General features: G+C 46.4%; 1 protein-coding gene across 1 annotated transcript in view; it reads left to right on the top strand.

Moving 5' to 3' along the window:
• The first annotated feature begins 4,180 nt into the window (after nt 1-4,180).
• Nucleotides 4,181-15,505, top strand: part of ST8SIA1 (ST8 alpha-N-acetyl-neuraminide alpha-2,8-sialyltransferase 1) — a 130,636-nt gene continuing 119,311 nt past the window's right edge. Inside the window, exon 1 of the mRNA XM_086739969.1 lies at nt 4,181-4,425. Within this exon, the coding sequence (XP_086596095.1) occupies nt 4,181-4,425 (245 nt within the window). The remainder of the gene's footprint in view (nt 4,426-15,505) is intronic.

Consider the following 15,505-nt stretch of genomic DNA (forward strand, 5'->3'; position numbering starts at 1 on the left):
GTAATGATATTATTACAGCGTGACAGCTGGGGGGAAAAAAATGTGGCAACATTTGTAACTTTTTTTTGAAGGCTAACTGATACAGCCAGGTAAAACCAGATTAGTTTTTGGATACCATGCCTTCACAGGAATATTAATTTGATATTGTACTTGGTTGTAGTTATACTTCTCCCTCTCCAATAGGATTATATAAAACTGTCTGTCACATCAGGGGCTTAAAATGTTTTATCAGTGAGAATACACATTTGGAGGTGGTTTGAACAGAGCTGCAGAGTAAATCTTGATAGGGAGAAGCACTATGGGAATTTGCCAACAGGACTTTGTATGGGCAACTGTGCGCCCGGTCATAAAGGCATTCACGCTGTCTGTGTTATTCTTACAGAGTGAGATTCAGATGCCACTTTTTCAAACTATATCAATAGGAGGAAGGCAGAGAAATCAGCCTGTTCAAAGGTGGCACCACACAAAAGCTGAACCACAATCCTATCTCAGGCAAGTGATGGATTTCTGAACATTTTGCTGTCATACATTCACTCAAAACACATGCCAAAGGAGCACAGAGTATTCACAGCAGTGGAGAATAAGGGCTGCCGTTTGACACTAAATACCAATACTAAATACCAACTGGGATTTTTTTCAGTTCCCTTCTCCCTTAGAAAACAAATCCACGCTTCACATAGACTCTACTACTGGAGCATGAAATACCTGCAGAACTGATGGCATAGTGCAAAGCAAGGTATTTTAGTCAGGTGGTAACGGTGCACATTCAGAAGAGAACAGATTTACCTTGTAGGTATATGGCACGATAACATTTTCATCAACTGAAAAGATGCTGTAGCCTGAAAGCTGATTCCAGTGCAACTCCTCTGCTAAATTCTGCAGAGCAGAAAGTGAGTGGGATGCTGTAGTGGAGGGGAAAAGGCCTGTTATTGTGGAAGTGAGCGGGCTTGAAAGGGAGCAAAGGCAAGGTACCAAGGGATGCATGGAGGAGTACAGGATTCTTCAAATGAAAGCAGGCAAAACCTGGATTTTTGGAAGGATGCAGCTCTGATCTTCTTGCGCATTTTGGGCTGGGGGTGAGAGAAACAGGAGGTCCTACTTTCTAGCACTTGGGAAAGGTCTTCTCCCTGCCCTCCTGAGCAGGGCTCTCCCAGCCAGAGCGCAGTGTGGAGCTGCGGAGCAGCACAGCAGCTCTGCTCGCAAGGCCTGGGGGAAAGGCGAGGTCAGCAGAGTGGGGATGCGTCCGTTGCTGTGGCCAATACATGGGCAACAGAAAACAGGAGAGGAGGTCTGCCGATGTGCTTTAGAGGGAAAGCGGTCAAGTCACCACACTGTTTTCTTTCTGATAGGTGGATGCTTGTTATTCTTTGTTCTTACTTGTTGCTTCTCTCTGGGCTGCTTTTTAAAGGTATCTCTCAATAGCATTTTTTTTTTTTTTCTGTAGTAGCGCTGCATATGAACCATGCCCAGAACAGCTAGCTTTTCTGGCTGGGGACCTGACTTGGGACCAAAAGAAAGGAGATGAGTTTAAATCTCTCCGCTCAAGTTCTCACTAAAATGGAGTGCAACAGAGAAGAGCCATACCTGAATTTCAATTTTCTGCTTCGATTTAAAGACATGGATTGTTGATCACTACATCTCTACATCTTCTCAATGATTGCAAACTGTCACTTAAGTACTTAAGACTATTTGCTTCTAAGCAACATCATGTTTAGCAGTTTATTCTCACCTCCCGTTTATTCTCCACCTGAAACTGTTATCCTCAGTGGAAAGCATCGGTGCGCTCCCTTCAGAGCTCACTGGTGGAAGGAAAGGACAGAGACTGATAACGCTGCCTAGAAACGGATTTGGCGATACAGTAAAAGACCCAGGTTTGAGCTTGTCCTGGTGTATCTATTATTTCCACTTGTGCGAGAGACCAGGGATTTTCAGCTCCCCATGACAAGTCAGCAGCACCATAACAAGCTCTGCCTCACCTCTGTCCTGATCCGTGGCAGGATACGGTGACGGAGTTGCCGCCACAGCACTAGACAGACCATGGACTCTTATAAATTCAGTGAACAGCCTGGGGAGTTCATGCTGAAATATATTCAGAAAGACGAAAGGCTTAGGGACATCTCACAGGTTCACAAATAACAGATATCCCAAAATCTTATGTTTCATTGTGCAAGAGTAAAAGCCCTTTACTAAAGACCTAATCCCTCCCTATGTTACTTTGGGAGAGATTACGTTACTGAAGAAATTAACAAATACTTGTACTGGTTTTATTTCAACCTACTTCATCGCAAGCAGTTTGGCAGTGAAAGAATAACAGTCATGACTACTTTCTCTTGTTCTTTTCCATCTTCTGGTTTCCCAAGCAACACCAAGCCTCTGGTTTGTCTCTCTTCTCAGCTAAAGGTGAGCAAAGAGGCAGAATTTAATTTGGGATACAGTTTTGCACATTTCAATCTTTTTTTTTTTTTTTTTTTTTTAGTTTTTATGAGTCTAGCTAACTATGTTTTGAATTAGTCTCCAGAGATTGACTTGTTCTGTTTGTTTTTAATAGAGGTGACTGAAGGGGTTTTGGTTTATTTTACTGTTGGTAAATAGCTTCCTCACCAAAATGAAAATATTTATGCTGCTCAAAATATATTTTTTGTCAGAGGTTGGACAAAATGCCTTGCTCACTTTCTTTTCCCATTTTGTCCAGAGAAAACAGCTCTGATGCTCTAGACAGCTCTAGCATACCAGATATGAATGAAAACTATGGCTTTTATGCAATTACATGTTTCTCAGTAATTCTCAGCACAATTACAGTGCTCCTCAGTGGGTCTGACAGGTCTGGAAATGCTGAACACAAACTGACGGTAGCAGCCCAGGCTGAACTTGCCTTTTATGTGACAGCCAGGGACTAGAGACTGTGCTCTGAAACTGGGGACTGCCTCCGAGATCCTTGCTGAGAGAGGTCCAACATGTCTCCTGTGTTTCACCCTACCTGATGACCGTAGAAAGGTGCTTTCTGTGGCTGGTGTCGCTCTGTTGGCATGACATGATCTCACCCTCTCTGCTGATCTCGGAGGGCTGAGGGCCAACGCACACTGCCCCCTCACCCTGTGGGGCACAGCGGGGGGTTCCTGGTGGGCAGTCTGAGTGGGCTGGTTCTTGGCTTGTGGGTGGTCTCTCTGCCTGGGCACCTCAGTGAGAGCCCCAGCTGGGCTGGGATGCCCCATCCACTGCTCACATCCCACTCGAGGGTAAATCCCCCGTGTGTTTTCTTCAAAGATCCAACCACACCAGTGGGTACACGCTGACCTAGAGCTGCTGCTTTGCTAACGGTGCCGCTGGCTGGAGCCCGCTCATCTTTTAGGTTTGCCGTACAACCCCAGTTTGCTAAATTATCCAAAAACCACTTTTATAGGATGCGCTTTGACCAGGCGATCCCGGCTGATCCACTCCTGACTGGAACCCGGGGCTAACCAGGGGGCACCCGCCAGGCGCCAAGCGCTCCCGCAGGGATACGATGGAAGGGAAAAGGAAGGGGAAAACACGGGGAAGGGGAAAGGGCCGGGGTCTCCGCCGGGCGTGGGGACGGTGCCCGCCAGAGCGCGCTGGAGAGCGGCGCTGCGGCTGCCGGGGGAGACAGCGAGGGGTCGGTGTGTGTGTGGGGGGGGGCGACCTCCCGCCGTCCCCCCGCTGCGGCTCGGCCGGTGCCCGCGGGTCAAGCGTGGGGTGAGGCCGGGAGAGGAGCCCCGCAGCAGCCGGTTCACCGGCCGCCGTTCCCCGTCCCTCCCCCGGCGGCTGTGGGGTGGAAATCTACCGGTGCCGTCCGCACCGAGCGAGGGCTCGGCGGGAGGCGGAGGGAAGGAGGGAGAGAGGGAGGGGAGGAAGGCGGGGAGCGGCGGAGCATCGTCGTCTGGCGGGGAAAGCGAGGGACCAAATGACCGTGAGGCAGGGCGGCAGCCGCCACCCCCGCCGAGAGAGGAGCCGGCCGCGGCGCAGCGGCAGCAGCCCCCCCGGCAGGAGACCCGGGCTCCCCCCTGGCCGGTTGGGCGGCGATGGCGGCGGGCGGCGAGGGGCGGGCGGGCCGCCGGCCTTAGGGGGCGGGCGGCGGGGCTGAAGGCGGGCGGCCCCGGCGGCGGGAGACTCCGACGCTCCCCCCCCGCCCGCCCCCCAGCCCCCTCCCCATGGCGCGGGCCTGATGCCGGAGCGGGGCCCGGCGGCGCGGCGGCGCTGCGGGAGGAGGAGGAAGAGGATGGCGGCGGGGCTGAAGTGGCCGCGCACCCGCCTGCCCGTGGGGGCCAGCGCCCTGGGCGTCTTCGTCCTCTGCTGGCTCTACGTCTTCCCCGTTTACCGGCTGCCCGACGAGAAGGAGATCGTGCAGGGGGTGCTGCTGCAGCAGGGCAAGGCGTGGAGGAGGAACCAGACCGCGGCCGCCCTGTTCAGGTACCGCCGGGCGCGGCCCAAGGGCGGCCAGGGGCGGGCGGGAGCCCTCCTCACCCCACCATGCCCCAAACTTTTATTTTTTCCCACCCGACCCTTTGTGCTGTTTTTCTTTTTCTTTTTCTTTTCTTTTTTTTTTTTTTTTTTTTCCCCTTTCCCAGCGAGCGAGGGGCATCCCTTCTCGCCCAGCAAAACTTTTCGGGTGGGAGGAGAAGGGGCTCGGCACGGGGGATGGAGGCTTCTTATCGTCCTAGCAGGGAAATCAAGCCCACCTTGGACGCCTTTCCCAGAAGGGCTGAGGTTTCTGAGGCTTCGCAGTGTTGCCTTGCACACAATAGGATGCTTCTGCCTTCGCGGATGAGATCCGCACCGGCAGCCCCAGCTCCGGCCGCTTGAACAAAGCGAGGGGGCTCGCAGCCTTCGCCCGCGGCTGGTGGGGGTCTGCCCGCTGCCAGAGGGAGCTGAGCCTTCTGCATCTCCCCGGGATGCGAAAGGGAAGGCTCCCGGGGATGTCCATCCCTGGCAGCATCCTCGCTCTGAGGAGCACTTCGGACGCGCCGGTCCTTGGCACTCTGCAGTTTATTCTCGAAACCAAGTGAAAAGGCACCTTTTTTTCCCTCTTTCCTTGGCTTTTGACGTGGCTGGGAAATGGCGATAAGCCTTGGAGCCCTTTGCACCTTTCCCAGCTGCGCAGGAGAGGAGGGGATGTTGCAGTCAGGGTGCCACAGCTCGGAGCGGCGGAGAGAACCAGGTCCCTGCGGCGGAGAGGATTTTTGTGAATGACCTCGTCTTAAAAGCGTGTGCAGCGGAGATTTGCATCCGCTGGAAAATTTCTTACACGTCTGGGTAAAATACAGGCAGTTGGAAGAGAGGCCGATTTCCCTCCTTTTCCTAGAGAGAAGCTGGATTTTCTCCCTGATTTCTAAGTAGCAAATGAAAGATCAGGGTGAGTGGTAATCGGACTGCCAGCAAAAATGCCCTCTTTCTTCAGTAAATGCTAGAATGAATCAGATCCGCATGCCAAGGGACTACTTTTTATTTATTTATTTATTTTTTAAAGTGGTGTACAGCTTTATTTCATGTTCTTCAGCATTTGTTGAACACAATTCAACTCACGTTTGTCATGAACGGGAGCTGGCATGTGATCGCTTAATATCATGTCTGCTGGGATAACAGGAACTTTACAGTTCTTCAAAAGCACGTTCTTTAGCTGCTGAACCTTGCAGGAAATATAGGCAATGAGAGGTGATAAGCAAGCATGTGTTAATATCATCTCCTTGGGTAGGCCTGGAAGAAGTCCTACCTTTAATACAGTACCTAGCAATAAGGTGCGGATGCAGGATCCTTTTCCTAAAACACTAACACTAGAAACTGGGTTGATCTTCCCAGATACTAATTCATCTTAAGCCTGTTGTACCACAGATTCCCATTTTTGGGGGTAGATGAATCCAGATTTCTAAAATATTACTCTGATATGTGATGTAGGAAATAATTTGATGTATTATTTTTCCTGTTTGTAAACCAAGTGTTGTTTGAAGACTGGTAACACTGCTGCAGCTTCAGTTTAAAAAACAGGTTTTAGAGCATTTCCACCACATGGTTTAGTAACAAAAACTCTGCGTGGCTTGTCAACTATTCTACTTGCCCATATGTTTTTCTGCTCCCTAAACATAGTCATTATCTCAGAGATGCTACTGAACAAAGTCTTTTGCAATAAAAGGAGCTATTGTTTCTTGTGTGTGTCTCTTGATGAGTTGCTGCAGCACTAAATACAATGAACTTTAAATCAATCTGCTTCAAAAAATAAAGTTTTAAAGAGGAGATGTACACTGGAGATATGTAGTGAGTATAGCATAACATTCAAATAATTGTGACATAGAACTCTATTTTTGCTGCATAAATTTGCTTCTCTTAATATTGGTAGAAGGTTATGAATTGAAGTCCGTGTCAGGTAAGCTGCTGTATACTGTGAGGTGATGAACAGAAGCAATATCCCACTCTTTGCTATGGTTCTGCTGTCTCTATGCAAGAGCACTCTAAAAGCTCCAAGTTTCAGTTTCTACTGGAAACTGCCTCTGAATGCGAGTCTCTGTTTTAGAGCTTCACAGAAATCCTGCATGCGCACTTTGAAGCAATACGGCTTTCCGTAATAGCCTACTATTAAGTAGGTTTTAATATATTATTAATATATTATTATTTAAGAACGACATTAATTGCTATTCTCCCAAGCCCTCCTGCCACATTCGGGTTACCAAACAATTCTGGTTTTACTCAGTTTTGAAGAATACATTTCAATTTTTCTGTGCTAGAAATCTGTAGGAGAAAGTGCAAACTTTCACATTACTGCTTTCTATAATATGGTGGCATTTGTGGTACTGTGCAAGTATTTGAATAGCCAGGTTCTTGCTACGCAGCGAAAACATCTGATGGTTTCGTATCTTTCTCCTCCTATAAACTCAACTGGGCTCCTATTGTTGAAGTAATTATTGTCCCTGAGTAATTAACTTGATCAAAACATACTTTTCAAACCTCAAAAGTGCAATTCCCCCTTTGCCTTCTGTACCTGGATCAAAGGCAACGTCAGTGAGTAACTTAGCAAGGTCAGTGAAAACGTCTGGGATAATTTGTGTTGAACTCTGGCAGCCAAGTGCAGGTAATTCCTCAATCTCCACGACTCTTTCCTCCTCCTCTCTGTACAGCCAGAAACCGCACGTAAAGCTCTGACCCATGTAAACTCTCGCTTGCGCAAGAACCCAGACTGTCCTGGTGCTTGTGGGATGGTTTGCATGAGGGTTTTGTGTTTGAATATGGATTTGCAGAATCGGTTTTCCAGTATAAATACCTGTGTAAATAGCCACGGGCTGCTGCTTTTCAGGTGTCTGTTACCTTACTGTGAGTAAGGACGGTTTGTGGGAGTAGCAAAATGAGCAGGGTGAAGGCTTTGACTCTGGTGTGGGTCTGTGTTTAAAGCGTGCTCTCAGCCTTGACTCAGCGTACACGGCTCCCGTGAGTAATCCTGGCATGATGAGTGTGCCGAGTCCCTCTGCCAGCCGTGCAGTGGGTGTCTCTGCAAGAGCTGCCTGGGTTCTTAGATGGAAGGACAGATCCTGAAAAGCCTGAAGATACAACAGAGATCATTAAAAGAGCTTTTGGTCCAAATCCTTTTCTCAGTTCAATGTAGCTTCCTTCAAAGTCCTCAAATTCTAGGTATTTGGAGTTGAGAACAGCCTACTAGCAAGCTGTCGCTATTAACATCCTTTAAATTTCAAGACACCAGTGGCTGAGGGTAGTCAAACTCTCTGCTATGGAAACATCTCCTCTCTGACAGATCTTGAATAATAGTCTGTCAGTCAGATGGTAAACCACTTGATGTTGAACTACAAAGGGGTCAGAATAGGAATGAGACCGTCATTAGAGTCACTAATGGCTAACGTGTCTAATTTACTTACAATGTAATGGCTTGTCATCCTCTGAGATGGTTAATGTTATTGCACCCTAATTGTTTTTACAGATTGCTTTGGGTTTTTTTTTAAGGGCCTAGTGCTGCTTAGATTACTTAGGCAAAAATGCTGTTAATTGCTGCTTGTTATTAGTGAAGTAAATGACATACAAGAATACCTTTAGGATTATTATATTTAAAATGATTGCAGTTGATTAAAGGCAGAGCTGGATCTTTTCATCTGCCTTTCAAACTCTATACAACCACAAATCCTTAGCACTGTATCTGACACTTCTGCTTCATTTGTTGCCTGAGGTGGACCTCCTCTAGGAGAGTGAGTATGTTTTTGGGAGGCAGTGGGCTTTTTGACTGTCCCACTGAAAGTGTTCAATGGCTATTAGTGACTTAGGTTAGAGGTTCTTCAGGAACAGATGGGACAGTCTTGTCTGCAGGGCAACAGAAAGGCTACCCTTGAGATTCAGGTTGTGTTCTTGCTTCTGCAGTTTTGTGTGGTGCTGAAGAGACCCAGGGTTTATTCTGGGGGTGGTTTGGTTGAGCTGGTGGCAGATGTCTACTGTGAACTCACCGTTTGTGACCTGCCTCCAGTCCAAAGCATCTGCTACAACCTGGCTCTGCTCCCCAGTGCTGTCCCCTCTGTCCCTAGAGCCAAACCGACCATGCCTATCTTGGCAGGTGGCTTCTCCACTCCTTCTTCATTGGGTTTGGCCACTTGTCCATTTGCCAGGGACAGAGAGGAGAAGCTACCGGCCTTAAATCACACAACAGGGTCAGTGGCTGAACTGGACAAAATATTCAGACGTGGTGGACTCTGGTGCTTGCAGTGTGAATGGGGACAGACTGTGTGAAGCCTCTTCTAGTGTTAGCTTTCACGTGCCTTGCAAAAATAATGTGCTGTTGCCGCTATGTGCCATGCCGGAGGGGGTCTTCCCACCGTAACCTTCTCTGCCAGCTGCTGTCTGCCAGCTGTTAATGTCTGTACCTAGACTACAGTCACCACAGGTGCCAAAGAACAGCCCCTTGTGCAAATAATTTTTCATTCTAGATTGTTTTAACACAGAACTAGAATTCCAGGTCACTTCCCTGTCTGAGTAAGACAGATGCTATTGCCAGCTCAGCGAGAGTTTCTTTAGTTCAGGTGGCTTTTTTTCCCCTCCTCTTTTGATGTGAGCATTGCAAATTACATGAGTGTTACGATCCTTACTGGGATATTTCAAGGCAAATCTGAGATGAAACTTCATATTGTTCAGGTTGACTAGATAAGAGTATTGCCCTGTTTAAACAGCTTTATCAGATACTGAATTATTCCTGCTTTTTTTTTTCACCAAGACGTGTTGAAGGGTGGAATTAGGGTTAGAACTGGGAGATGCTGGGTTAGATTAGTTCTGCCTCCGTGGCCCATGAGGCCCTGCCCTGAAAGCATCGGATATGCTCAAATGTTGTGCATTGGCAGTGGCCAAATCCAGCTCATTTTGCTCTCTTGAGTGTGTCACTACTGCCTGGCTGTGTTTTTAACTCGGTTATTAACATTTTGAATGATTTTTTTTTTGGTTGTGTTTACTGCACTGATGATAATTGGTTATTTGTAATTTGTAGTTTCTTGCTGTCTCCAGCTGAGATAGGAAGTTGTTTTGGTGAAGAGGTACAATTTGAAGAGCAGGTTAAAGGTGAGAGGAAAGAAATGTTCTTATTCTGTTTTATTATTTGGAGGCTGTGATGAAGAAAGCAAGCTGTAGAGAAATCTGGCTCCGTATTTTCAAGGTCTTTAGCTGTCTTTGGATATCTAAGCATTCCTAAATCAAAGGAAAACAATGAGAATTGGTTATCTGAGTTAGCTCCTGGCATCTTTGCAGATGAGGGCTGTGGTGGCAAGATAGAAGTTGACTTAAATTCCTGAGTTCCAGCTCATGGTATCCTCCTTCCTTGCCCCTAAGTAGCATGTTCTTACAGAGTTTGATTCCGCCTTCCTCACGAAACAGACAGTCAAGATCCCTGTCTCTACTATCTACTCTTGCAAAGTTTTGGATTGCTGCTTTACTTTGAATTTGCTAGTGCTGCCAGCATTTATGGGAGGGTGTAGCCAACTCCTTGAGGCTCTTTTCCTGTTAGCTGGGAGCATCCAAAGGCCCAGGGCCAGGCACTGGGGAACAGGAGGAACAGTGACTTTACTGGAATTTAGGTTGCCTGACTAGGGCCCCGAAAGTCTGGTATGTACGTACACAGACACTGCTGGATGTGTGTATTTTCACATCTGTGCTTTCCCTTTTTCTGCCTTACCGTGGATGGAATGGGCACTGAATCGTCCATACAATATAGTAACCGGGGATTGTAATTTTAATCTTCAGAGCAGCCAAGAGTGTTGCTCCCATTTGACGTGCGTTCAAGAACATATATAAAAAGACCTATTTTTGAGGCTAGTTCCTGCTAGGTAAATGCATGAAAATGAATGGTCTTTCCCCCTTTAGAATTTATCTTCCCACAGTGAGGATGAACCTCACCAAACTAAGGAGGCTGTTTGGGCTGCAGTCTTCCATTGTTCCAGTTTTCTAGGCAACAAAAAATACTTATTTTTTGAACTTTGTATATATATAGATAAATCTTTTTCTATATGCTGCATGTCGTTCCCAAAATGCTAGAAGATTGCTCCTAGTGTTAAATCATTTTAACATAGCTGCATGCAGTTAAATGCGTACTGAAGCACATTAATCCATATTATGTAGTATTTGCAAACCTCAGTGGAGATTCAGGTTTTGTTGTGTCACAGTTTTTACATATAGGAGATCAGAGACAATTCTTCTCCCAGGTCTTGGAATCTAAACTGATTAGATAAATAGAGGGTGCGGTGGGACATGGCACTGATAAGTTGCTTAACCCTAGCAAAGTCTTTGTCTGTAACGTAATTATTATGGGAGCTCTGAGCTTCGTGAAGAAGCTGTGTCTATTGCCTTAACCTTAGTGATATTTGAAATTTTTAACAAGGGGAATTACACTGTGGAGAACAACATCCTGGCTTTAATCAGGATTCTGGGGGGTCACTTTCCCATTGCTCTGTTCAGGAAAAAGGTGAAGGCTGTGAAATTAGGTTGTTATAAAATATTTTCTGACCAGCAGAGTGGTGGGGTGGTTTGTTGTTGTATTAAATCAACAGATTGAATTATTTTGACTTCTGCTATTTCATCTGGCTGGAAAATACCCTCTTGAATTTCTTGGTTTAGAGATTCTCATTTCAAGTGGAGATGTGGCTATAATCAGGCTTCTAAAGCTACTGGAAACAGCTGCATAGAAATAGTTAACTTTTTTGTTTTCCATGTTTGCTGTGAGCATCATTTCATTTCCTGAACAACCATGTTGTTTATATTCCCCACCCTTCCTTCTTCTGTTCCCATTCTTAAGCTGTTAGATGTCCTCCTCAGCTTTTAGGGGATCCCCAGACTCTTTGGATGGCTCCTTTTATGATCATCCAATCAGCATCCATAGCAGACACGTAAAGAACTTGCATGAAATTATTTACTCCTTTATCTCCCTCCCCTACTGAGTTGCCAGTCACCTTCTTCAGAGTCCTGCGGCTCCCACTGATGCTTGGAGCATCTGTCGTTTTCCATCCTTGATGTGCCAAATTGTTGGCTATCAGGCTTTCCAGATAAACTGCAGACTTTGCCTTAATGTCATAGCAAGATAAAGTCTCTACTTATCAGATCTCCTCTCCTCTGAGGATGCACAGCCAGCTTTAATTTTAAAGCTGCTATATAGCAAGCCTATATTTTAGGGGAGAACAAGGAAAACAGATCAGCTATTTCGCTTGCTTTCCTGTGGGAAAACTTGCTCTGCCTATTTCTGGAATGCCTGGAGTGACCATGCTGTAATAGAGGAGTAACAGCTTTGTATTTCCTGTTAAAGATGAAAGAGAAAGAAAACTTTTTTTTCCCTCCTCCACTTTAGAGATTTTAATGTTTCCCTGTGTACTCTGTCTTGGCCAAATGTCCGCTCTGGTAATCACAGAATCATAGCATACTTAGGGTTGGAAGGGACCTTTAAAGGTCATCTAGCCCAACCCCCCAACCAGATCTCCAACCAGATCAGGTTGCTCAGAGCCTCGTCCAGCCTGGCCTTGAGTGTTTCCAGGGATGGAGCGTCTGCCACCTCTCTGGGCAACCTCTTCCGGTGTTCCACCACCCTCAGTGTAAAAAATTTTTTCCTGATGTCTGGTCTGAATCTACCTCCCTCTATTTTAAACCCATTACCCCTTGTCCTATCGCAACAGGTCCTACTGAAGAATTTTTCCCTTTCTTTCCTGTAGGCCTCCTTTAGGTATTGGAAGACCACTATAAGGTCTCCCCTGAACCGCAATGTTTGGAGTGTCTAGTGTATATGATGTTCCACTTGCACTGTGGTCTCACAGTACCATATATCCCAGCACAGGGTGACAAAGTAGCTACTGCTATAGATAGTACTCAGACATGCCGCAAGAGTTGAGAATTAGTCCAAAAATCACTCTGATATGCAATGAGGAGGTGATGCTGAATCCAAGGCTCACCAATGCCTGCCTCTCTTGGTGAAGTTGTTAAGACTTAGGCTTAATGGCAAATGGGATGAAGACTCTCAAGTTACTCAGCTATGTTTGAGTCTTTTTACTTTTGACTGTTAGAGACTTGATTCTGGTTCCCTAGGTATTTTTATACAGGGAAGGAAATAGAATTATAAAGGAAGTTAAGGAAATGGTGTCTCCATGACCTGGTTATCTCTTGTAACTGGATTTCAGGTGCAGGTCACCACAGGGAGTCCTGTGAATAATTGCCAGTCTGTACAGAAATTATCATTTATATGTTGCTGTAAGCTTGCAGAGAGACATTCTGTGCTCTAAAGGATTTTCAGTCCAAGAATATGTGTAGTGAGATTCATCCCAGCTGTGCAGATTAGGGATTTTGATTAATGGAGTGGGTTTTCCCTCTGTTAGTACAATTTTTAATGCAAAGAAATACCTGGGCTATTTGCTAGTGACAGGTCACCCGAACGTTCGCTGGAAGAATGATCCAAATACTTGTGCTGAGGGTTTGGTGGGTACTGGTCCTTTTTGCTACTGGTACCTGGAGGTACCAGCTTTCTACTTGTAAAGTGCTTAATGCATTTGTGTAAATTTTTAGCTTCTTTCCGTGGCTTCCACTGAAGAGTTAAGCTATTTAAAAGGGAATAGAATAAGTCCTTATTCCATATATAGTATTCACTTGAGAAATGAATCCCTGTTTCTGGATAGTAACTTACAGTTTTACTTCGTTTTTCCTAATGAGTTGCCATGTTAGCAATGCTTACATGGTCTTTTTTCTAAATGTCGATAAACTTTTAGTTACTGATGGGTAAATATTTTTATTACATTTCACACTCTTACATTTGTCACAAGTCCTCACTAGTATTTAAGTGATGGTATGTTACCATTTGTAATGGGTTATATGCTCTGTCTGGCTTCGTATTTAAAAGCATGCATGTGGAATCAGACATTTGTCTTTGTGGGGAAAAACACAGAGCTGAATGTTAATATAGAAGCTAAAGAATGACTCTTCAGCTACTGATGAAATTCAGATTCTCTCATTTTGACCACACTTTCAATTCTAAAGGCTAAGTGACTGCTTGCTTTAACCGTTGTCCTCCTTTAGCTGTTCTTTGTTATCTGTTCTTTCCATTTATCTTACCTTCTATCAAAGCCCCGTCTGGGGAGGAAGAACATAGCCCTTGTAGAGCTTGTGTGCTGCTTGCTGTTGTTGCCCTCCTCAGCTGCCTGGTACGTGCGTTTTTCCCCGCCCTAGATCTGTCCTGAGTGTTTGGTCTCTGTCATCTCTCCCTGAGCAACACTGTCGGTCAGCAGTGCACCCCTCAGCTTCATGCCGTCACATTGCATTCGTTGGCAGCCCCCTAGCACCAGTGTTCCCTAATGCCTCATGCTGTGCCTCACGTGGCATTGTGCTTTGGCCCTACAGCATTGCCCCGTGTCTTAGACCCACGCGCCCCACAGCACAGGGGCCTTTTGGTCCTCTACACACTAGCGCCATGGCAACACCTCCATGTCATCCTCAGGTGCTCCTCAGGGCTTCTGCTGCAGTCACAGTAGTTGGAGGCTGAAATGGTATTTGGTGAGTGGCAACCTGGAGCACAGTGAGAGCTGCTTGTGTGGAATGGGAGGAAATTAGGACCTGAAGAAAGGCAAGGAGACAAAGAAGAGAAAGGAGGTATAAGGCTCGTTGGAGAGTTGAGCACGAGTATTTGTTACTCTTTCTTCTTGAAGCCTCTTTTCAGTTGGTCTTCATGTTCTCTCATGGTGAACCTGACGCGTAGGAGTCGTTGACTTAGTGTGTTCAGTCTCTGGGTCATGTGAAAGCTTGGTAGGAGCGAGAAAGGTGGGAGCTGCAAGATCTATGGGCCCTGTCACTAGACAGAAGTGGAAAGCTATATGTTTCTGTGTGATCTAGCTGTTTCTGCAGAGCAACAAGATTGCCAGAAAAGTCAGAACAAAGAAAGTTTTAAAAGGGAGGTGAACAATTAGAGAATCTTCAGTGAAAGTAACTCATGTCTTGGACAGGTAAAGAGGGGAAAAGTGCCTTTCTAGCAAGGAAGGGGGAAAAAAAACCTCAGTGGAAGGATCTGTGGGTGCACAGAAGGTTCATGAACCGTGCTGGAGCAGATGACTGCAAACCAGGCTGAGTGAAAAATGCCTTTGAAAGGAATATGTCGTGGATTTGATTTTTATTTGCTTTTTACTAGACCTCTGTAATTTTTATAATATTAATTAAGAAATACTGATGGGATGAGAAGCTTAAGTCTGTCTACATATCTGTCCTGCACTTCTGAAGAGTTATCTGTAAATTAGATAGCTCACCTATAAGTTCTCAGAAAGTTTATACTTCATGGAATTGTAGAATGGTTTGGGTTGGAAGGGACCTTAAAGATCATCTATTTCCAACTCCCCTGCCATCGTCAGAGACACCTGCTGCTAGACCAGGTTGCTCAAAGCCCCATCCAACCTGGCCTTGAACACTTGCAGGGATGGAGCACCCACAGCTTCTCTGGGCAACCTGATCCAGTGCCTCACCACCCTCACAGTAAAGAATTTCTTCCTTGTATCTAATCTAAATCTACCCTCTTCCATTTTAAAGCCATTACCCCTTGTCCTGTTGTTACATGCCCTTGTCAAAAGTCCCTCCCCAGTTTTCTTGTGGGCCCCCTTGAGGTTCTAGGAGGCTGCTACAAGGTCTCCCTGGAGGCTTCTCCAGGCTGAACAGCCCCAACTCTCTCAGCCTGTCCTCATAGGAGAGGTGCTCCAGCCCTCTCATCATCTTCCTGGCCCTCCTCTGGACTGGCTCCAACAGGTCCATGTCCTTCTTACGCTGGGGGCTCCAAAGCTGGACACAGTACTCCAGGTGGGGTCTCACCAGAGCGGAGTAGAGGGGCAGAGTCACCTCCCTTGACCTGCTGGCCATGCTTCTTTGGATGCAGCCCAGGATGCAGTTGGTTTTCTGGGCTGCGAGTGCACATTGCCAGCTCAAGTTGAGCTTCTCATCCACCAACACCCCCAAGTCTTTCTCCTCAGGGCTGCTTGCAATCCATTCTTAGCCCAGGCTGTATTTGTCATAAAAGGCC

The sequence above is a fragment of the Chlamydotis macqueenii genome, chromosome 1, assembly GCF_036417535.1.
Source record: "Chlamydotis macqueenii isolate bChlMac1 chromosome 1, bChlMac1.mat, whole genome shotgun sequence".
NCBI lineage: Eukaryota > Metazoa > Chordata > Aves > Otidiformes > Otididae > Chlamydotis > Chlamydotis macqueenii.